We start from the raw sequence: 22,578 nt of genomic DNA, 5'->3' as shown, positions 1-22,578 counted from the left end.
ATATTGTCCTCAATATTCACCTTCTACCAGCTCCTGAGCATGCACTGGGCGATGGGTTACAGTAGTTTGTCCAAGAAAGGAACATGAATGGGGGGATATAGGTGTGCTGTAAGCACAGGAAAACCAATGTACTCAGGGACTGCAGATCAATCATGTACTTAAAGTATCTGTTAGAGTGCATTTCTCTTCCTATGAGATTAAGTCTCTTGTTTGCAAGCACTTGTTTTGTTCTAATGGTCTTCATGAGGGACAAAAGCTTTCTCCCAGGACTCTTTCAACCCTGGTCAAGTTGTGCAATCTCTGCCCGACTGTGGACACATGCACTGTGACACCAACAGTTGCAAGTTATTTATAGACTGTGATGAAATTATTTGGCTCTTTCCTATTCAATGGTCTTCATAGCTCATCTTGGAATGACTTAAACTATGACAAATGTTTTTGCTTTTCAGGTGAAGTTGTAAAAACCTTATTTTCTTCATCTAAAAATGCTGCCTGCATGTTCAAATATGTAAATAAACACCCATTTCTGTGGGATCTTCACATTTTTCCATGACTGTAAATCTAACAAACTGAAAGTATTCTCACATTCTGTGCTTTACATGATTAAATCATCTTGAACTCAGGCGACACCATGATCAGTGTATACAGTGTTGGCTTTTTATTCTTCATGACAGGTCAACGCAGGTCAACTTTCATACACACAAAAAGTCGAGGACCATTAAACATGTTAGGTGGAGTGTGCATAACATTTCTACATAAATTTACACAGAATGCAATCACATAAATAGTTAAAATATACAACGGGAATTCAAATTAAACACATCTGCACAAAGTGAATTAAATAGGTTTAGAAATGTACAACCTTCACTGTGATATGTTAAAGCATTTTCACTTTTTAGTTTACCTTTTAACCTCTGGCACACCCCTGGCAGGCCAAAACTTTACATTAACTCTACTTACAAGCCATTTCATACATTAAGCTGTTCATTTCTTCATGATTTTTATACAGTAAATTTTTGTCACAGTAACAGCTTTATTTTTTTTTTTAAACAAATAGAAAAGAAAAATATGTTTCAGGGCAAGTTAACGAAAAATGATTAATCTCAATGACTATATGAGTCGTACTACTTAAAAAGTGAAAATGTTTTTTTAAAAAAAAGATATCACTTTAATCAGTGCTAAAACTGCTAGTCGAGTCACATTAATAGCAGCTAAAACATACCTTCAAATAAAGGCAAAAAAAAAAGAAAAAAAAAAAAAAAAAAAAAAATCTACCCTGAACAGTAGTCTCTATTTAAAAAATATAATGCTGCCATAAAGAGAAAAGTAACAAGGAAGACATGACCAAAACAAAGGCACCATAACAGAAGAAGAAGAAGCAGGGTGTGGCTTCTAGAGGACCAGTAATTATTGACAACCGGTTGATTTTTCTAAATTGATTGGAGTACACTTTTTCCTCATTTAATTTTTTTTTCTCAAACAGATGGAAAACATCTGGCTGAAAGGACCATGATCATCAAGGGGGGGGGACTTCAGATTCAAGCTTGAAGCTGTCCTCAGATGACAACCCTGGCATCACCTTACGTTTAACGCCCAGTGAAGCAGAATGAATAGACATACACTTGCAGGTTTATTTCTTTTTTCTTTGTAGTGGAGGCCCCGGTACTTCTGGAGTCCTAATTAGCAAAGCAGCGTTATATCTGATTTGTTACCATCTATTAATCTATTCTTGGATTTAGGATATTGACATATATTGATACATTGCTAGATGGGAAATACAGTGTAAATCTGCTTGAAAAAACGGGATAATTTTTATATTAATTTTCTATGAGCTGCAAAATTCATACCTGCTCGTACTATTAGCATTTCAAATTGAAAATAAAGGATGTAGCAACGTTTTACTGTGGTTGACACTACTAATCTACTTTATCTGGGAAACACACTAAACCATGGCATTCAGTTATGAAACACGTAGCATGAATATTGTTGATTAGCAGTTCACATGAGCATGAAGAAGCATGACATTCATTAGGATTGTAATCAGAGAAATGAGCATGGTACATGTTAGTGACAGTTTCATTAAAAATCAAGCTATTTGAATTCTTGATTGATATGAATAAGTATCATAAAACCTCCCAATCACCATGAAGAAACCTGTAATCAGCCAACAAGATTAGTACTCTGAAAATATTCCCAAAAGCTGATTTTTTTTTATATTAAAGATGTCAAATGGCTATTGTAAAGAAGCTGCAGCCAGCAGTCAAGATGAATCAGGAAAAACCCACCTCGAGCCTACAGCAGGAAGTAAACAGGCACTGTCCTGGCTTGGTCTGCATAGTTTGCAAAGTAAGACTCACATGAAAGGTTCCCTAAATCATCTAAATGAATACTTGTGGTTTAACCTGAAGTAGTGAACTTATAGTCGATCTAATTCCATGTCAAACGCCTCGTTTCCTGACCTCTAGTTAAAGGGGGTAGCTGACAGGCCAAAGTCAAAGAACTGGAAATGTCACAGGATAAAAAAGGGCAGGCAACCACACCACCAGTAAAAGGAAGGAATTTCACAACAGCAAGCTCTACTTTGAAGATAGTAACTCTGCTAGTTAGATTGCATTGTACTATAAAAAACCGAGCAGGGAGAGCTGTAACAGACGACCTAATAATGGCTTAACAACACCAAAGGATGGCAGACAGGTTTAACCAAGATCCCAGATTAAAGGCAAGAGTGTGAAAGCAAAAAGCCTTCAGGGAACAGATCACAGCCTTGATTCAGAGTACGAGGACAGTAAATACTGTACATGAAAGAGTCCTTCATTTTGGAATAAATACTGTAATAATGGTTCATCATAACATACAGCCTCCAACAATACAAGAGTCAGTGACACAGTTATGAGCAGCACAGCTGTCTCTTCATCCTTCTCCAGGCTGCATGCAGGTTTCTCCACTCCAAGCAGAGAACACCAAGAGGGTTGGATGAGAGATTTTCTTTCTTTTTTTAATTTTTTTTCCTCAGTACTTTTTCAGTCCATAGATCTGGTGAGCAGAGTGGAAAATGTAGCATCATATGAGGGAAGGAAGAGGGAGCCAGGGAGTCAACATGAAGACAGGCCCTTATGGAGAGGAGGGATTTTGGAGTAATAGTAGGAGTGTTTCAGCGCTACAGAAACAGGGTGAGACAGAGACAAAAGAAAACATTTAGTTCAACGTAACATAAAAAAAAGTATCTGGAAAAGATGAGGGTAAACGATGAGGATAAACATTAAGCTTTTCCAATAAACATGACCCATAAACTAAATCTGTGAAAAAACATTTCTATTCCTAAAAAAAATAATAGCTCATTAAATATTTCACATTTAGCTGGTTAAACATTTAGGATATAAAAGTATGGATATGAAAGTACTTAGTACTGAACATAAATCTGCTGGATACTTCATCAGGCGTTTTAGTGCCTGCGAGATGATTTAGAGTGAGAGCTCCGGGCCCTGGAAGATGAGGCCTGGCCTTTACCACCAGAGTTTTTATTGATATTAATGTGTAACTCGTGTGTGGGTGTGTATGAGGAGGCGCTTGGTCTACCTCTAGACTCTCTACAGACCCCCGGCTTACCAGGTGGGTTGTGAACAGAGAGGGATTTTGAGTTTGGCTGAGAGGTGATTGAGTCTGGCTGAAACATGTAGCTGCATGCAGCGGATGCTTGTACAGATTTCGACCTGTGAGCCAGCTGTTTCCTCCTGACAGAAACATCTAACTGCGGTTTTAGGTCAGGCTTTTGTTGACTTTCAGCCCATGCTTTAGATGTGTTAGGACACACATGCAAAGCTTTAGAAGAGGTTAGGTTATCAGGAGATGAGGAAAAAGAAGATTTATGCCTGGTGGAAGAGGCAGGTCCAACATGAGTTGTGATGAAAGTGTTCTGACGCACAGGGACCGAAGCTCTCCGGCCTGACGCACCCCTTCTTAAATCACTGATGTTTGTTTTTACTGTTAACTCGCTGCTCAGAGAACTGCTGGAGCTCTTACGTGTCAGGGAATATCCGTGACTCAGTTCTGCATTAAAAACATCACTGACACTACGACTTCTAATGAAGGTGGCATCTCGTGGGAGACCCCTGCCTCTGCATGAGCGTCTGCTTGTCTGAATGGAAGTCTCAGGACAAGGAGAAGAAGAGGTTCTTACAGGGCTTGTGTGGAGACTTCGGGTTAGGGCTCGTAAGTGTTGGGTGGCCATGGTTGGAGCGCTGCTGCCGAGAACCGGGCTAGCTCGTGGGCTGTTCCTCAGCTGAGGTCGAGCCGGACTGCTTTTGGGGCTCCGAGGGGCCCGACCTGACTTGGTGGCAAGCTCTTTGGCCCGGGAACGGCGGGGGCTGCTGTTCAAGCTGTGGGGAGACATGGGGACCTCCAGGTCCTCCAAGCGTTGAGTGAGAGCCAGTTTCTGCTGGATGGCCATACGCAGCAGAGAATTCAGTGTCTTCTTCTCATCCTCTGCAGCTGCGAGCTGCCTCTGCATCTCCTCCAGCTGCGTGACGTACTGGTCACACCTGTGAGATGTGGACAACAAACACATCCGACACACACAAGCAAAAGCACACTGAATCACAAAGCCAGAGACACACAAAACTCACACTAAACACGATTTATTTATATTTAATTATATGGAATAACAAAGATAAATATTTGATAAGAATACTATTAAGATGACCAAGAAAAAGAAGTCCCCAGTGTAGATGAATGGATTGATATTGTGTATGGTAGCTTTGTGATGGAAAGAATTACTTTTAATCTCAGAATGCAAAAAAATATATTCATTGCAAATTGTTAAAAGTGGACTGCGTGTCTCTACCATTAGACCAGACTTCAGGTAAACTGTGGTTATTGCTTTTTCCATATATGGAGGTTTTTACAAATCTCTTTATATGTGTTTTTTTGGACCTCTCTTAGGATATATATGCTCATCAAAAGTATCATCATGTTTATTTATTTGTTGTTTGTTTGTATTGTATACATCAGATAATGAAGAGTCACTAATCCCCTTACAACATCCTTAGCTCACCAGAAGGCTTACAGCCGTTTTCTACATAATTTTGCTCAGTACACAAGGGCTGTGAAAAAATGGTTGCTTGTAGGACATACTGTTCAATTTATCCAAAACATTTTACGATACAGCAAACACAGTGGGCACAATAAACATATCAATCAAAAATTGGTGTGACAACATTGAAGAAATTCAGCCATAATGCTTAAATCTTCGTGTAATTTTACACAAATCCCTTATGAGTTCCGTTGGTATGTTTTATTGGATAACACACCTGAGACTATAGAAGCTTTATGTCACTTCCACAGGTTACAGCAACTAAAGAGACCACACTGTAGGATAGAGTAAGGCCTTCTTCTGACATGTATACACAGAGTCTGCTGTCAATTAGCTTGTTGACAACTTTTTATTCATTCTGTTAGGACTGAATAAAGCCTTTCAATCTGGTATTCCAAATAAATTAAGAAAAAAGAAAGTTTCTTCTTAACACATCCTCTGCTTCTGTAAGGGTTGTGCAACCTGTGTCTCAGCACACAACAACCACAGACTACGTCAGGAGTTAGGACATAGCTTAGTAAACAAGTTATAGTAATGCATTTAAATATTCTTCTCCCTGAATTTTGTTGTCTGTAAAAGGAAACTCATAACCACAAACAACAGGGTCAGGGCGTTGTAGGTTCAACCTCAGTACAGCAGCTGGTTAGTGAATGCTGACAGTAATTATTTAAAGCCAAAAGCAGCTTTCTGCCACTTGGTAGATGTGCCTCATAGCGAGTTAGCTGCAACCTTGCAATCAGCTTGGACTTTTTAAACATCTAAAAGGTTTTAGGTCTAATAACTAAAAGCCACCAAATAATCATAAGAATTACCATTAGTTCTGGGGTATCAAAAAAAACGAAGAAATTTCTTAAATACGTAATGTTTGGGCAGATTAACTACCACCACGTATAACACCAGTGGTTTTTGTCCCACTTTGTCTGTTCATTATTCTACATTATTATTCTTGTGACTTTTATTATCGGCTATCATTAGAGATACACAGAAACATTTTTAATTAGAACTATGCAATCACGTGATGTAATTATATGTTGCTGTCTATGTATTATGCCATTGTATGTTATTGTTTAAGTCCATCCACCTGCCTAAATACCAAAGATGGGAATTAGCCCCTGGTTATAATTTTGCATTTTTATGAGAAGATTTCCATTAGCATGCCTGGTCCCTATTTTTAATAAATATATTGAAATACTAATAGCAGTGTAGAAACATGAGTGCTTTTACTCTCCACATGATGGTGCCATTGATCTTTAGTCAAAGACCTTAGCTGTCATCTTTAGCTGGTTGGAACAGACAATAATAGGCCTTAAACACTTAATAAGTAGTGACAACTGCGCTTTATTTTAGTGCATTTATTCATCTTATATTTTTAGCTCTATTTATCATTGAGACCCTTAAATTCTATGTTCTTACAACGGTTTTTATCCCAAAGATGCTTTTTATTTCCCTAAGGTTTTATATTGTATTTATTTATTTTTATCTATCATGATCTTATTTATTGTATTTTATTTGTTACTTGTCCTTGCTGTTATATTGATTAACAGTGGAACACTGAGCACGTTTTGTTTTTGGCACATGATCAAGTATAATACCTGTCTGTCAGGTTCAATGTATGTTTTTGTTTTGTTAGAGAATGCCAACTGCTACCATTGTTTCTGTAAAACAAAACCACCTGCGGGTATTAATAAAGAAACCTTGAACCTTGACCACTGTCTGTTCTCAAATCCTTCTTAGGGATAATCAAAAGCCAGCTCATAACTGTCTGCAAGGACCTAGACAGTCTAATGCGGGTTCAAGAAACTTCTCGGGGGTTTAAGTAATCAAGAATGATACTAATAACAACAGCAACAAAAACAACAATACAAGCATTTCAACAGTCTGTCAAAAACAAAAACTACTGGTTTGCTTCCACCCAGTCCAAAGACGCTGAACATTTATCAACGTCAACCGATGATCAGAAGATCAGAGATCTATTTGTTAACTATGTTTCCTTCTCCCTTCCCTAGACAGAGGTCCCATCCAGGGAAACCTCCGATCCGTTAGCGCTTAGTATGTTTCCCTTGATGGGACCTCTGTCTAATGTCCCATTCTTCTCATGGAAACAGACTTCTCCTTCCCTAAGGTGACCTGGCTTGATGGGACAAATCTGTCCTTGCCTCCTCCCCCTGTCAGCACAGGGTAGAGCATGTGGTTCGTAATCTTCACGTGAACCAGTGGATTGTCCAAAGGCGTAATGAGCACATGCTAAGCTTATTACATGAGTGATAGAGAATCATGTACCTCAACAAGCACCATTACTAAGCATTAAGAACATTCACACAGGGGCTAAGACAATCAGAGCTAACGTGAAATGTCACATCAAAGAAATGACGTAATCAAAATAATCGTTATCTTGCAAAACAGTGCGGAAAATCTCTTCTTTCCTAAGATACTTGTTTGATTGAAAAATTACATTTAAAAAAAGTACACAAAAGATCTTACCGACTGGCAAACATGACTCTGAGTGAAGAGAAGGTGGCAGCGTCCTCCTTCAGGGCTTTCAGCTCATTCCGGAGTTTCATCATGGTCTCCGACACCATGCTTTTCTCTGTCTCATACTTAGTTTTCAAATTAGACAACGCCAACTCAGCAGTCTGCAATGACCAAAAATATTTGATTCAAAGTAAGAATTCAGAGGTATGATACAAAAAGAAAATATTAATAGGACCATCACACTTAAAACGTAGAGAAAAAATTGTAAGGAGATTCATTTCGCTGCTTGTTTTACATTGTCATACATAACGTAAATGTAAAATCGCAACTTAACTTGTTAAAAAGGCAATCTGTATTTGTAGTGAGAAGATCAATGAAAAAAATCTAATAAAGATGACACTAAACCAATAATGTGTCCTTACTTTAACACAGTTTATCTCAAACAAACAGCAGTCCGGACCACAGTCACTACAGCTAATGTGATCCCTTTTTCATTTCTCTTATTCAAATACCATAATCAGTTTAACAGTCTCACATGTAAATACTGTGATTACATCAGAGCCACAAACAGGGAACTAACAGTTCCAGCAATCATCCTTGATAGAGGGAACCGCTGTAAGCAAACAGTCAAACAGATCACCTTGAAAGTGAGTGTTTGCATGTGTGTTTGCATGAGTGACTGACAGCTCAGGGTATGACAGAAACAGGCCACGTAGTGCTCGATCCATCTCAAAGGGGAGGGAGTGTTCAACCTCTGGAGAGTGTGGAATCACCATATACTAGAGGGGCAGAACCACGTAAGTGAAAGAACTGTCTAGACAAAATACTGATGAGACAGTTCAACCATTCAGCTCACTCTGCCATGAGTTAATGCTTAAGACTTTGCTCTCTTGGTTCATGAGAAAATAGCTTGTAATTAAGAATGTAAAATAAATATGAATGTTTTATGGGAGTGGATCCCAACCTGGGGTCTGAGCACAGGAGGTCCCAGAGGCTTTGAACATTCTGAGCCATTGTGATTAATGTCAACACATTGTCCCTATTCTAAGAAAAACAAAGCAAGCCTATATGTTGTTAATTTTAATGTTTGCTTTATGGAAGAACAGAAAGTAGCCAGAATACATTATTTATGCTATGAATCTAACTCTTGAAAGCATAAAACCAAGGATGGTTTCAGTGCAGTGTGGGGCAGGGGGTCCATGGCTTTTCAATATCTGCATGAAGGGAAATATATCAAGGAAAACAGGTTGGGAACCACTGTTTCATGCAATTATGTCCGCATCTATGAACAGAAGGGCTCCAAAATGCATTAAACGAACAACTTAATTGGGGCAACTGTGATTTAAACGGCTTGACCCATTTTCAACAATATAAAAAGCAGAGAGGTGGTAATTTAATTATAATTTCTCACTACCAAGGACTCTCTTCTTAAGGTAGTTGTTTTAACTGCATTTCCAAGCTGCAAAAGAGATTAAACATGGGATTTGCATGTGGGAGGATTATATTTAAGGAAAGGCCTTGACAGTCAGGTTGGATGAGAATAAACCAAATATGCTAATAAACTCTTTACTAATATGATGTATGGTTTTTGTAAAATGCTTTACAGTTTATAACAGGATGGGACAAGCGATCTATACGAGAGGACATTTTCCAAAAAAAAAAAAAAAAAAGATAAAAAAATTCCATAAATCAAGTAGCACACAAAGTGAGGATGGTGTGATGTAGAGAGCTATGGAAGAAAATAGTGTTGGCATGTCCTTGTCAGGGCAGGCAACTTCAAGTGAGTGCAGCGATTAAATAAGACTAATACAGGTTTGACTTGCATAAGTGTGGTCTGTTTATTTAAAAGTCAAACCTCAGTTTCATCACTTTACTGCAGGTTGAACATAAGTGGATGCAACAAGCTGTGAAGAAGCCAATCTACTCCAAAGAACTCCCTGCAAGATGAAGTGGAAGTATTTCAGTATACTTACTACTTGATGTGGCCTTACCTGTTTGTTGGCCTTGAGGACAGTTCTCAGGGTAGCGATCTGCTCTCTCTTGGTGCTGAGAAGAGACTTCAGTTTCAGAACTTCCTCTAACAGGCTTTCAGCATCCCGCTCGGACTCTCCGCTGCTGCTAAGCCCAGAGTAAGGCATTGCACCCCTCTGACGACAGAGGTCCACAGCCACCTGAGTGTGCAAAAGGCAGTTTGGATAAACATGAGATTTAACTCAAATTTCTGAAGGCTTGGAAAAGTTGTTCACAGTGCCATAACAATGCTTTAATATATACAGTATCTTACAGAAGAGTGTACACCCCTCGCATTTTTGCAAATATTTCATTCTATCTTTTCATGGGACAACACTGAAATAAAACTTTAATATACAGGACACCAAACTATAAAAACTAAACTTTGATATTCTGTATGTCAAAGCTGAGAAGCCATACTTTACAACTTTTATATCTGGACGCCACATGACATTGCAGTTAAGTTTAGCTTTATGAACCACATCACACACTTACTAGCCAGTGGATATCAACAGACTGTGCATTCAAATTGCCCATAGAAAAAAAAAGAAATGCAAGAGGACATGTTTTCTCATATACAAAGTAGGGGATTAAACAACAGTTATCAAGTCATCAGAATGATTTCTACAGCTGGAAAGAGCTCTGGGTACAAGTAGGATGCAAGATGAATGCCAAATTAACAGTTGTTAGGGGGCGCATCACTGAGAAAATCTGCCAAAGTTCAGTCTTTAAAAATGTTCAAAATCTATTTAAATTTCTTGTTAACAGTATAATTTATCCATTTAGAATAGAATAGAATAGAATAGAAATACTTTATTAATCCCTTCGGAGAGCCCTCAGGGAAATTTGGGAATAATATAGTAATAATAAAGTAATTATTTCTGCACCATAATGAGCATTTCACTACTTAAAACCACATTTCCTACTGTTTCAGACGATGTTGGCTCAGAGGATGGTGCGTTGTGGAAGTCACCGCTCAACTTTGACCCCTGATAATCCAATCCATTCAAAACCAACACCAATGCACGTGTCAGCACAGCCCACAGCACGCGCTGGATTTGTGCAGACAAGGGAGTTACTCAAGAATATCAGCAGTCTAAGCAGACGTTAAGATCAGCAAAAACTTGGTGAGGGAGAAGAACATTGTTGTACTAAGTATTATTGGAGTATCACTCTAATGTAGAGTATGAGTCAAAAGTTTGGACACTCCCACTTTTTAGGATAAATCTGTAACCGCATTTCTGACACTTTAAGAAAAACCCTCTTACCCGGAGGTGTTTGATCTGGCAACGGATGACCGCTACCAAGTTGCGAACGTTGGAAGGGTCCCTGAAATCGAGGGTGGGTGACCCGGGGCAAGTGGGTGACTCTCCACTGGTTCCTGCACTGTCCACCTCGCCCATAAACTGCAACGCTGCAGCTTTGGAGATGAACATCTCGTTGGCTCGAGGCTTCTTCTGGGCAGTGTGTTGGGGATACACGTGGTGTGCTCTCCGTGCACTGCTTGCCCTGGCGCCATCTCGGTAATAATCCAGGGTGACCCGTTTGGGCGTCAGGTTGTTGCACACGCAGATGTGGTGGTAAAGGTTGGACAGCTCTTCAGAGAAGGCCAGTAGCTCTTCCTGTGCAACGTTCAAGTGCCCTTCAGAATCCGTTGCCACTCTCCGTGTTGCTCCGATCTCCTGCTCCAGCTCAGTGATGCGCTCTTGATCTTGCTTGCTGGACTTGATACACTGACGGATCTTGTCAGCCAGCTCCTGAGCCTCTGCCCTCCAACGATCCTTCTCCTGCTTGTATCTTTGCTCCAGTGTGTTGTAACGAATTCCTGCCTGGGACAGCTCATCACGCAGCTTCAGAAGCTCTTCACTAGCTACTCGCATTCGAGCCTCCAGCACTTCCTTGCTCTTGCTGTCTACCTCATAGTCAAAGACGCAATTGCCTTCATCTCCAGCCCCCCCTCTGTTATCTCCCCCATCTTCTGCTTCTTGGTTTTGATGCCGACTATTTTGCACAGTCTCAAGCTGTTGCATGAGAGAGCCAACTTTATCTTCTTGCTGACTGAGAGCCTGTTTGGACATTACCAACTGCATCTGTAGTTCCTCCACCTTGCTGGCCAGACTGGATTTCTCTCGTTCTGCCTGAAAATGCACACAAACAAAACTTGAAATATCTATGATCATCATTTTAGTCCCAAATCAGACAAATAAATTGTTGATTCATTCCAATAAATGAAAGGGAAACTCATGACCGTCTGTGACACATATTTCTCTACTCACTGCCTTTGCTTATGATGCATTTTTTATGTAACCTCATTCAGTTCACAGTCCAAACATCTGTTAGGCAGGAGCTTCCAAGCCCAACCCACAACTCAAATGTATCATAAATAATATATTTTGTTCAGACAAAAACGAATGACAGATAAGCCATTCTTAATTTTCCAAAGTACTGTTTGTGAATGTCGTAGCGACATTAAATCAGGGGCTGACTAACTTGTTTAGTGAAAAGGTATTAATACAACTTCTTCACCAAGACAAAGAGGATGTGGTTTAGAGCAGGAAGTGGCAGGCTTCCCAGTTAACAGCTTAGTCACACAGCCTTCATTGTATAATAACCTCCTCACTTGAGGCAACAAGGGGGGACAGTACTTAAGTTTACCCCGTATAAATCAGATGCTTCCACCTAAATAAAAGCGCAGTGCTGCAAATCTGAAGCATGAAGAATACATGAGTGTTTGTCTTTAATATATGTCACTGTCATGATGGGATTATTTTCTGCAATTATTGCTAAATGCTAATTGACAGCAAGCTCAAATTAACGGACTCACTGCAACAGAATTTTACTGTAATGCAATCCATAAACTTAATCAACTAATCCACTTTCTTACAGCTTGTTGTCTTCCCTTTATGAAATATCACTGCATGAACATTAGTCACATGATAGACATGAAACCTTCAGTTGTCCCACCTTCAGTCAGAACACCCTGTATGAAAAGTACTAGATAGACTGCTGTAACCTTTAAAGGACCATACAAGCTAAGAGGCAAATATAACATTTTCTTTTGTTGACATCATTCTCCACACCTCACATTTAGCATGACAGACTTGTTCTCTTGCCTACCTGTAGGAGTTGCTGCTTTAATTTCTGACTGTCTGAAAAGTGCAGCTCACTCAGCAGGTCTGACACCAGCCCAGAGGCCGGAGCACGCAGGAAAACGTCACTGTTACGTGGAGTGGAGTAGCGATGGATGAGGCCGTTGCTTTTGGAGCCATCCGAGTGAGGAGGGTGAGCAGAACTGGGAGCAGATCCAGGACCATTATTATGATCGCCATCCTGATTCTGTCCCTCACCCTCTCCACCCTGGCCCTCCTCCTGACTGTCATCCAGCTGCTCCAAGTGGAGCTCCAGGTTCCCCACAGAATCGAAGGGGTTAAGGGTCAAGGCAGAGAGCTCTCGCCGCAGACTGTTCTTCTGCTCCCTCTCCTCATTCAGGGCTTCAAGGGCCTCATCCAGTTGCCTCTCTGCGATCTCCCTCAGTCTTGCAGCCTCCTCCAGCTGTGCTCGCAGCTCCTCCTGCTCCTCATTTTTTTGAGTTACCTCGAGCTTTACTGTTTCAAACTCAACCTGAAACATAAATAAAAGAACAAGCAAAGAACTGTTTTTGACAGGTTTTTATGTTCTTTCATGAAACACTAAGGATGTAAAGTCTGACCCAGATATGCAGATATAGCCAACAGGTTTTACCTGCTGAATGATGGTCTTTGGTCAGATGTTTCAAATAGTCACCCCACAAGTTCAAATGTCACAAAATAAGTATAAAATAATTACGCTTGCCTCTAATGGTAGATGAATATAAATCTGGATGTATGTGTCATCAGAATAAACATTGCCCTGGCGATGTGTATTAGCTGAAACTACCACAAAGTTGCTCGAGTTGTTTGTAGACAGATTGTGTTGACACGTAACATTACAAATGTTCTTAAATTTACACAACTTTACAGGAATGTGATAGAAATTAAGGCTACGTCAACCATCAACCTATGCGAATAACAACATGTTGACGGGTGTAATAGCTGGTGTGTTGCCATCGCAAGATGGTTTCTAGTTTAATCAAAAGTCCTGTCACAGGTCACGTGCACGTCAACAGACCTCAGTTACATTTAGACCCAGCCAGACAATCACAGTTGTGTAAACACTTCAGATCTTCAAATAATGGCTTGTTTCCACACAGTAAATGGATCATGTGAAATGCCTTATTCTTTTTTTTTTTAACAGATTAATGTCACTGCAGCAGCGGGAGAGGTGAGTTTTAGGTATGTTTTCATTGAATATGAACAAGCAAGTGCCACTACCAAACAACACATAACACTAGGGGAGAGACAAAATAAAGGAAGTTGGAATGCCTTACATTAATCTTGAAGTATATAACACTAACATATATAAAAATGAGACACAATAATCTTTATAATAATACTGAATATTGTGTTTCAGGCAAGAAAAAAATTTTGAGGACATAGAGATGTAGTTTTGGCTGAGTATGCTCAGCTAAAATATCAAAAACATTATATGTCTGCATATTTCATAAGCATTCTAAGTAATCTGGTACTTTTTGTATTCGAATTATATGCATGGAATTTCTGGAATCCCTAGCAAGTTTCTTAAGGACTAAACACTAAGGTACTTAGTAAGTTGCCATAGTGCTGCTTGCATTTATACATTTTTTTCCTCACCTTGCTCTCTGCATTCGTTGGTACCTAAGAGTTTCTTTGGCTTTGATATACTAGCCCTATGGGTAGGCAGAACTGGAAGGAAATTCACTGACAGATAGAATAAGTGGATATTTGTGGAACAAATTACTGTATTCTCAAGTAACTTCACTGTTACAGAGAGGCCAATTTGCATTTTAGTTGTGATGATATCTTAAAATAAAAAAAACTAACAAAAAAAAAAAGAAAACGTGATAAAGAGTAAAGGTTTTCTTAAACAAGGAACTCAACAGAATTGTAACAATGGACAAACCACAGAGTTTTAACAATTACTTATGTACATATGTTTGACCAAAACACAGTGTATGAACCCATAATTATCGTTAGTAACTTACACAGGAAAACCCTGCCAAGTCGCGACAATGTTTGCATTTACAGATTTTGCCACTTGTACGATAAATTCTATTCATGGTGGATATCAACATAAAAAAATTACAGCCAAGGTGTTACCACTGTTACATATTTAATACAGCCAGGTGACAACTAACCTGGTTTTCCTTGAGCACTGACACTTGCTTTTGCAAAGATATGTTCTCTTCTTCCAGCTCACTGTTGTCCTGCAACTGTCGAAGCTCCCGTACTTTGTATTCCTTCATTTCATCCCTCATATGGCCCTTCTCTGCCTCCAGACACTCACACTCCTGTTGAATGTCACCCACAATAACATAAGCATAAAACAAAACTTTAAATATAAAATTATCAAGACACTTATTTTAGAAATAATGCTCCAGCTGAAATATTAATTAAGAATTAATCTAATAAGCTGCATCACATGGAGATGGGGACTGATAACAGTGTCATATCAGTTTACATGTGTACGTCGTACCTTCTTTAGCTGGGTGGAGAGTACGCCCAGTCTATCGATCTCTGCGTGGGAGTTGCTTAGAGCAAGACGTGTTTGTTTGAGCTCTGCCTGAACTTCCTCCATGCGTGTTACCATGGCAGCCTCTTTAGTGGCAGTCTCCTGCAGCAGGCTCTCCTCCCGGCACTCTCCATCAGCAGCTGCTCGCTTCTGGCTGCTCACAGAATCTGCAAAAGCCTTTAAATACAAACTAAATGAATTAAGGAAAAACTGCACGTGCAGAATGTGATAGGTAACAGGATGCCACAGTGAAAAAAAATGTTTACAAGACGAAATGTAAACATATTTAAGGAAGTGGAGGAAACAGAACTTCATTGACAAACATCACCTGAAACCTGATTTTTTTTTTTTTAAGGAAATGGCTGATGTGGCTGAATGAACTTAGGTTTTAACAGCTGCTTCCACCCCATTTCATAAACCGTATGTCGTTCCAGCATGATAATACAGGCCTAAAATATAACATCTAACACCAAAACCCATTTTTCCACAGCTTGCCAAATTCAGAAACCATGACACATTTTGCATCACTGACTTGCTGATTAAATAGCTTTCAAACATGCTCAAATGGGCAACATGTAATAGTTATATAATGATGCTAATTTACAACACAAGCTCACTCTGATTTGATTAAATCCTGCCAGAGGCTAGATGGGTGACTGAGGTTTAAGCAGATTATCAAAAAAGACTGAAATTTTGTACCAATATGCCCCTTCAGACATAAGGAGCTTTGCTTGATATGTAGTTATGAAACATCATAAACCTTCCGTTGTTCTCATACATTTTATACTAAATCTCTATAACTGCCTGTAGGCAGGATTTTAAATATATATGTATGTTTTCTTTTCAATCTCAAACAGGCAGTTGAAACAAATGCAAAACCAAATATCTGTCTGCATGATGAGATTACCTTCTTACATAAAGAAGTTTTAAAAGGCATTTTCCAGCAATACTTCAAGCCCCATCTGGTGCATCCTTGACAAAGTTTACATCAGGGGAAAATGTTAATCCCCCATAAAACAGTCCTTTGGCACCAAGTCTACGCAAACATGACTAAAATTACATGTTTATGAGAAATAGTTATTAGAAAATAATTAGAAAAACAATCTTTAAATGGATTTCTGCAAAGATTTTTTTTTACTTCAAAATAGCAAAGAACACAATGAAGGAGTAGCGAATTATGGTTCACAATGTTCATTTATATAAAATTAAATCAAACTAAATATAATAACTTCATAAGTGAAAGGCATGGATTACCTGATAATCTAAGATTTGACATAGTGGTGTAATCTTTTAATCTAGACTATCTGGGCTAACCTCATTCAATCCTTAAAGCTCTACTGTTCACTATCAAAACCACCTTAAGAAAGAAAATACTCCAAGTTGAAAAAAAAAAAACAGATTAATCTGCACATAAACAATAATCTAATGTTAATGCCTCAAAATTTAAATGATATTCTAGGAAAAGAAATACTTGTGATAACAAGCTTCAATACTGGCAGTTAAGCAGTAGCCCCCAACTCAAAAAAATAAATAAATAAATATATATATATATATATATATATATATGTATATATACACACACACATATATTATTGTAGAGGCAAGAATTCAGAATGACCGTAATGCAAAGAACGGATGTGCAGTCAAATTTCTATCATAGTTCAGCAGTAGATATAAAGAGTGTAGTCTTATAAAGAGTGGAATCTTTATGGGACAATGAAATACATCACAGGGCAGCTCCTTAACTGTAGATGTAAATAAAAAGCATGAGAGGGGAGGCTGTTCCATCATACTGTATGATATTAACAGCAGTATATTTTAATACACTGTAATGACATGAAAGTATAAGATTCTACTGTCATATTACATCATTGTGATTATATTTCATAATAACAAAGTAATGTGTTTACAAATATATTTTGAAGCCACATTGTTGACTTCATTTCCTCTTTTGTCAAGGATAAATCAGCGCCACAGCACAGCCTGTAAATCCTCTACACATGCTCGATCAAATGACAATACCCAAAGTGACAACTACACCAAATTGGAAACTACAATGTCAAATTTTACTTCAGGAGGTGCTTCTTTTATTTAATAGCTTATTTAATAATAAATGTGCAGTGGAAAAACAAAGGTCATCAAGAAGGGCTAGGCTACTGCAATATTACACTTGGAAGATCTTGAGGAAGATTACTATTCAAGCCCCCACAAAAAAAAAAAAAAAAAAGAAAGTTACACAGTATATGTTTCTACCTCTCTGAGCTGCTGTAGCTCCAATTTCAGGGTTTCATGCTCCTCCTCCAGTTGTTTATGTTTCATCTTGAGGGCAGAACTTTCTTCTAACACCACCAGGCCATAGCGGGCTGCTTGTAGCTTTTCCTCTGTGGCCTCTTGGAGCTCCAGAGTCAGCCTCATCACCTCAGCTTTTAAGTCTCCATTACCCATGTCGGCTTCTCCTTCTCCCTCCATCGCTGCACCTGCTGGATCCGGGTCAGCCTCCAGCATCTTTGCCTAGCCTTCCACTTGCCTGTCAGCTGTATAGGTAACAGGTCTACTTCACTCCTCCACCATCATTAAGCCACACTACAAAAGGCAAAACACAGAGAAGATCATTATATTAGAGAAGGTGATTGCATAAACTATTTAGAACTATGGCCAGAGCAAAGAGGTTTTGTATAAATAATAAAGTAGCACTAATTGAGCAAACTATAAAGATTAACAATGGGATTGGTTGAATTGGAAAACACTATAAGCTCAAAAGGCCAAATAGTGTCCTAACCAATCTAAACTTAAAAATAATCTAATTGTTGCAGTATGCAATTATGTGAACACCATCCTGCAATGTGAACTCTGCTCACTACCTGGTAAAAGAAACATTTTGAGCATACAATTAGCACGTGGCCTCCTGTTGTAAGGTATGCCACGGTACTTAAAGCTCATTGAGAATTATTCCTTGGATCCCAACAACTGTTGGAAACAGGCTGCCACATCACAAAGTGATGCTCAACCTAGTCGCATGGGCCACACTTTGATCCTCAGAGTTACTAATGTAAGCTGCACGACAGCAAGTCTGTCTTGCATAACCAAGTCGGTAATACAACATGGATTTACGTTACTTCGAGTAAGAGTACTGACAGGGTGGGGCCGATTCTCCCCCATTTCTTCGTGTCCTGTTGTTTGACCGAAGATGGAAACACCAGCTGCCGGTTGTCCGGTGCCAAACGATGATTCGTCATCCCGAAAGCATCTGCTTCCCCCAGCTCACGAAACAGTTTATCATAATACCTGTTAATATTTTATACCTTAATTCTGCCCTGTGTCTAAAATAAGCTGTTATCTAGAAGATGAGAACTACTCTGACATGGATACGAAATAAAAACGACACCGAGCAGGAAACAAGACACGATCAAACTGTTAGCATCACTAGCTAGCTTAACGTTCATGCACACAGAAATTCAGACCACAATGCTAACCCACTACCAAGAACGTATTTTTACCTGTCTAGTCTCATGGTTTTATAATCATACATAGTTGCATAATCTTATCTGAATAGACACCACGGAGGTAGACGCTCATCCTACCTTCAATTAAATCCTATCAGACAAGCTAATTAGCTGGACAGTCAGCCATCATTAGCCAAACTACGTACTCACCCGGTTGTTTCAACTCAAAGATAGAGCTCGGCGGTTGCCACCAAATACTAACTGTGCACCTCCCCAGAAACTGTCAACGACAACGGTCTTCTAATCACGTTAGTAACCAATGGTACCAGACCAGGTTAGCGAACAGCCGTTTCCCTTCCCTTCCTCCCACCTGCGTCTCTCATTTCTTGGCAGGGTCGAGTGTCAAATGCGCGCCGAGAAGGTGAAGGTACAATTACTCCCTCTAGCTTAACAACGGGGCAATACACCCACTCTAAGAACTGTCTTTTCTCAATTATTGTCTATATTAAAGTAAGTATATCGTCTGCCTTTTCAAAAATAATATATATATATAAACACATATATTTTTTTACTGATATTTTTTTTCTAATTTATTTTACTATTATTTGGTTTTGTTGTTGTTTTTTACAAACTCACTTCCGCTTGTGGTTTTCTTAACTTCCGGTTTACTTCCGCCTGTGTACATTAGCATGCTGTTTTGCCTCCTGTTAGTTTTCAGGCACAATGAAGGTCGTTACATGGAACATAAACGGCATTAGGACATTCAAATGCGGTATAAAAAAGGCTCTTGATTCCCTAGACGCAGATATCGTCTGTGTTCAGGAGACGAAAGTGACAAGTAAGTGTTTCTCAACAGGAGCTTGGAAAGCGCGGGAGCTGTCAATGTGCTGTAGTCAGAACTGTTATGAAACAAAAATTTAAACCTGTTTTATCTTAATCAGGAGACCTGCTTGATGAAAGGACAGCTATCGTTGACGGTTACAACTCCTATTTCAGCTACAGTCGTGGACGCAGCGGCTATTCAGGTTCATTACATTGTTATAATTACTTTCTAAAACTCTTTACCCTTTTCTTCCATTACCCTATACTATGTACTGACTAAACCCGACCAAGGAACAATCATCTTTAATAAGACAGCCAGTATTTATCTGATTATTGTTATATATGACCATCAACCCTGTGTCCACTACAGTCTATCTGCTCAGCTGCACTCTGCAAATTTATTCACATCCTATTCCTGTTATGCACAGGGGTTGCTACTTACTGTAAGGACAATGCCACTCCCTTTGCTGCTGAAGAGGGTCTCACAGGTCTGTTGACCAACCATGAAAGTGCTGTTGGATCCTACGTGGACCACGCTGACTTTTCAGCTGAGGAGCTGCAGCTTTTGGACAATGAGGGGCGAGCTGTTATCACACAGCATAAAACCATGTAAAAACAAACAATGTTTTTTTGCATCTCATGTTTACCGCATTAAGTTTTTTTGTTTGTTTTTTAACTATATGGGACATTTTGGTGTATTTATTTTTTGAGATGACTGCACTGCTTACTGACTTTGTTTTGCCTTCACAGGTGTCAGGGCAAAGAGCTAACCATTACTGTAATAAACATATACTGTCCACGGGCTGACCCTGAAAAACCAGAGCGGAAGCAGTTCAAACTTCAATTCTACAAGCTGCTTCAGCGTCGGGCTCATGCGATACTGAAAGATGGGAGGTGAGTTTAGGCACAGGTGTATCCTGCCTTTACCACAACAGTTTAACAAGTATTCTAGTTTATAGAAAGGTAACATTTTGACAGTTTGTGGTTGTTAAACACTTTTAATTAGCAAATACACACACACATGTAGACTTTGGGAAAATTGATAATCATTTATGCATTTGTAGAGTGTTAAAGTAACAAACTTTCTTAGATTTGCCTGTACTGTGATAACTATAGAATTTTTTAATCACCTATGTGCACACTAAGGTTTTTTTTTCCTGCTTTATATGGTGTAGGTTGAGTTTATTGTCTTTTCTGTTCTGTTTTCCAGCCATGTTATTGTTTTAGGAGACGTAAATACATCTCATCGGCCGATAGACCACTGCGATCCCAATGATATTGTAAGTAAAAGGCTCATACAAGGTCATACAACTGTAGTTCTTTTATCATTGACGAACTTGTTCATTAGAGGTTTAAGCTAATATTGTTACGCTTTAAATATGCTTGTTAGCTCAAAACACTGAGATGAAAGGAGGTATTTGCTATTTGTCTTTTTTATCAAGCAAGTTGTTATTGGTAGGGCGAGTAGATTGAGATTAGCAAATAGACTACCACATTGTCTGCTTTGCAAAGACATCCTACACTGTTATGTATTTGTAATAGACCTCATTGCACTGACTAATTAGCATATTAAATTGTGTTAATGAATTATTGTATAATCCATACTTGGGCAGAGGTGAAAAGTACTTGTTCTAGCTTCATATGAAGTGAAATGATTAAACACTGGTTTCATTTTTATTAAGAAAACACATAAGTATGTTTATCCAAATGTAAAAATATTCCTTTAATGTAAAGGAAGATAAATTGACATGCTGTGTGTTCCTGCATGCATGTTCCAGCAATAAAACTGCTTTCTCTACCACCATTCAGGATGGTTTTGATGAAAACCCTGGGAGGCAATGGCTGAACAGCTTTTTGCACAACATTACACCAGAGGAGGAACCTGATAAAGAATCGGAGGTAACAGATTCTACCAACACTGGAAAATTTGTGGATACCTTTCGCTATTTCCACCCAACTCGTACAAACGCCTTCACGTGCTGGTCCACTCTTACTGGAGCACGGCAGACAAACTACGGCACACGCATTGACTACATATTTGCAGATTGCCAGCTTGCCAAGGAGCAGTTTGTAGGAGCAGACATCATGCCTGAGGTGGAGGGATCAGACCACTGTCCTGTATGGGGGGAACTGAGCTGCTCCCTCCTTCCCAGCCCCAAGCCTCCTCCTCTCTGTACACGCTACCTGCCAGAGTTTGCTGGCAAACAGCAAAAACTCTCACGCTTCCTTGTTAAGGTGGACCAAAAATCAATTAAGCCTGAGCACAAATTGAGCTTACCTGGATCTCAAGAAGAGGAGGAAAGACGAGAGAATTTAAACCCATTTGGGGTTGATAGCATCTCTGGTAAAAAGCGTTTATCAACATCAGACTTTGCTGCCCCAAAGGGGAAAAAGACCAAGACTGTAAATGACTCCTTAAAGCCTCAAGGCAACCTCCTTTCCTTCTTCAAACCCAAACTCCCAAATGTTGAGCAGTGCAAAAAAACACTTGGTAAGGATGAAGTTGTTTCATCACATAACACTCAAGCAACACCCACAGCTGGTGACTCATGCTCAGTCACAGGTGCTGCAACTGAAAATAGTGAGCTTGTTTTTGATGGTTCATCTGAGCTATGCTCCAGCAGCACCACTGTGGAAACAGACAAATCATCCAAAACAAAACCTTCAGCCTCTCAGCCTGTTGTGGAACACTTGGATTTTAAGAAAGGGGCGTCATTGGGGTTTTGGAAGTCAGTGCTTCGTGGTCCACCTCCAGCCCCCAGCTGTAAGGTGCACAGGGAACCCTGTGTGCTTCGTACTGTAAAAAAAGAGGGGCCAAACATGGGCAAACAGTTCTTTGTGTGTTCCCGTCCTCAGGGACATTCCTCCAACCCTGACGCTCGCTGTAATTTTTTTGCGTGGGTTGAAAAGGGAAAATGATCAGTTTCACTGTACTAACCACAAGTTATTTTTGTGCATCTAACATGTGTTTTGTCTGATCTACACAGATTTCTCTTTTTTGGATTTGTTTTTTCTTAACTAAATAATAAAAGACAGTAGGTTTCTATTTCTGAATTTGGTCTTGTTTGTTCCTGCGTCTCTATTTAATTCATGTTTGGCTGCTTTGGACACATTTTT

At 39.3% G+C, this 22,578-nt stretch overlaps 2 protein-coding genes and 1 long non-coding RNA gene across 4 annotated transcripts in view; 1 reads left to right on the top strand and 2 right to left on the bottom strand.

Moving 5' to 3' along the window:
• Positions 1-635: 635 nt before the first annotated feature.
• On the bottom strand, positions 636-19,059 carry zgc:162200 (uncharacterized protein LOC558638 homolog). 2 transcript variants are annotated; one of them, XM_042004569.1, is made up of 10 exons: positions 18,850-19,059; positions 17,450-17,779; positions 15,161-15,373; positions 14,823-14,975; positions 12,689-13,192; positions 10,840-11,709; positions 9,553-9,732; positions 7,571-7,722; positions 4,178-4,538; positions 636-3,157 (listed from the first exon to the last, which is right to left on the bottom strand). In XM_042004569.1, the coding sequence occupies exons 2-10, from the start codon at positions 17,699-17,701 to the stop codon at positions 3,152-3,154; spliced, it is 2,691 nt and encodes an 896-aa protein (XP_041860503.1). In that variant the 5' UTR covers positions 17,702-17,779; positions 18,850-19,059; the 3' UTR covers positions 636-3,151. The 2 variants fall into 2 exon arrangements, with proteins under 2 accessions (XP_041860503.1, XP_041860504.1); XM_042004570.1 differs by lacking the exon at positions 18,850-19,059 and adding an exon at positions 18,332-18,437.
• LOC121652042 overlaps positions 636-22,578 on the bottom strand; it is a 27,356-nt gene continuing 5,413 nt past the window's right edge. Inside the window, exons 2-3 of the long non-coding RNA XR_006012553.1 lie at positions 21,668-21,675; positions 636-1,530 (exon numbers count right to left, since the gene is read on the bottom strand). This is a non-coding gene — a long non-coding RNA (uncharacterized LOC121652042). The remainder of the gene's footprint in view (positions 1,531-21,667; positions 21,676-22,578) is intronic.
• Positions 19,291-22,507, top strand: apex2 (APEX nuclease (apurinic/apyrimidinic endonuclease) 2). The gene is made up of 6 exons (XM_042004572.1): positions 19,291-19,477; positions 19,581-19,664; positions 19,890-20,070; positions 20,212-20,355; positions 20,672-20,741; positions 21,271-22,507. The coding sequence occupies exons 1-6, from the start codon at positions 19,363-19,365 to the stop codon at positions 22,378-22,380; spliced, it is 1,704 nt and encodes a 567-aa protein (XP_041860506.1). The 5' UTR covers positions 19,291-19,362; the 3' UTR covers positions 22,381-22,507.

This window comes from Melanotaenia boesemani, chromosome 13 (assembly GCF_017639745.1).
Source record: "Melanotaenia boesemani isolate fMelBoe1 chromosome 13, fMelBoe1.pri, whole genome shotgun sequence".
Taxonomy (NCBI): Eukaryota; Metazoa; Chordata; class Actinopteri; order Atheriniformes; family Melanotaeniidae; genus Melanotaenia; species Melanotaenia boesemani.
This window is presented reverse-complemented; position numbering and strand designations above follow the sequence as displayed.

What these genes read in the sequence shown, in the direction of transcription:
- zgc:162200 (XM_042004569.1), bottom strand. Translation starts at nt 17,701, where the DNA reads ATGCTGGAGGCTGACCCGGATCCAGCAGGTGCAGCGATGGAGGGAGAA. An exon ending in TCCTCAAGGCCAACAAACAG is followed by an intron (nt 7,723 to 9,552) that starts GTAAGGCCACAT and finishes TGGTCATTGCAG; the next exon opens with ACTGCTGAGTTGGCGTTGTC. An exon ending in AGAGTCATGTTTGCCAGTCG is followed by an intron (nt 4,539 to 7,570) that starts GTAAGATCTTTT and finishes CACATCTCACAG; the next exon opens with GTGTGACCAGTACGTCACGC.
- apex2 (XM_042004572.1), top strand. Translation starts at nt 19,363, where the DNA reads ATGAAGGTCGTTACATGGAACATAAACGGCATTAGGACATTCAAATGC. An exon ending in GCGATACTGAAAGATGGGAG is followed by an intron (nt 20,356 to 20,671) that starts GTGAGTTTAGGC and finishes TCTGTTTTCCAG; the next exon opens with CCATGTTATTGTTTTAGGAG. An exon ending in ACTGCGATCCCAATGATATT is followed by an intron (nt 20,742 to 21,270) that starts GTAAGTAAAAGG and finishes ACCACCATTCAG; the next exon opens with GATGGTTTTGATGAAAACCC.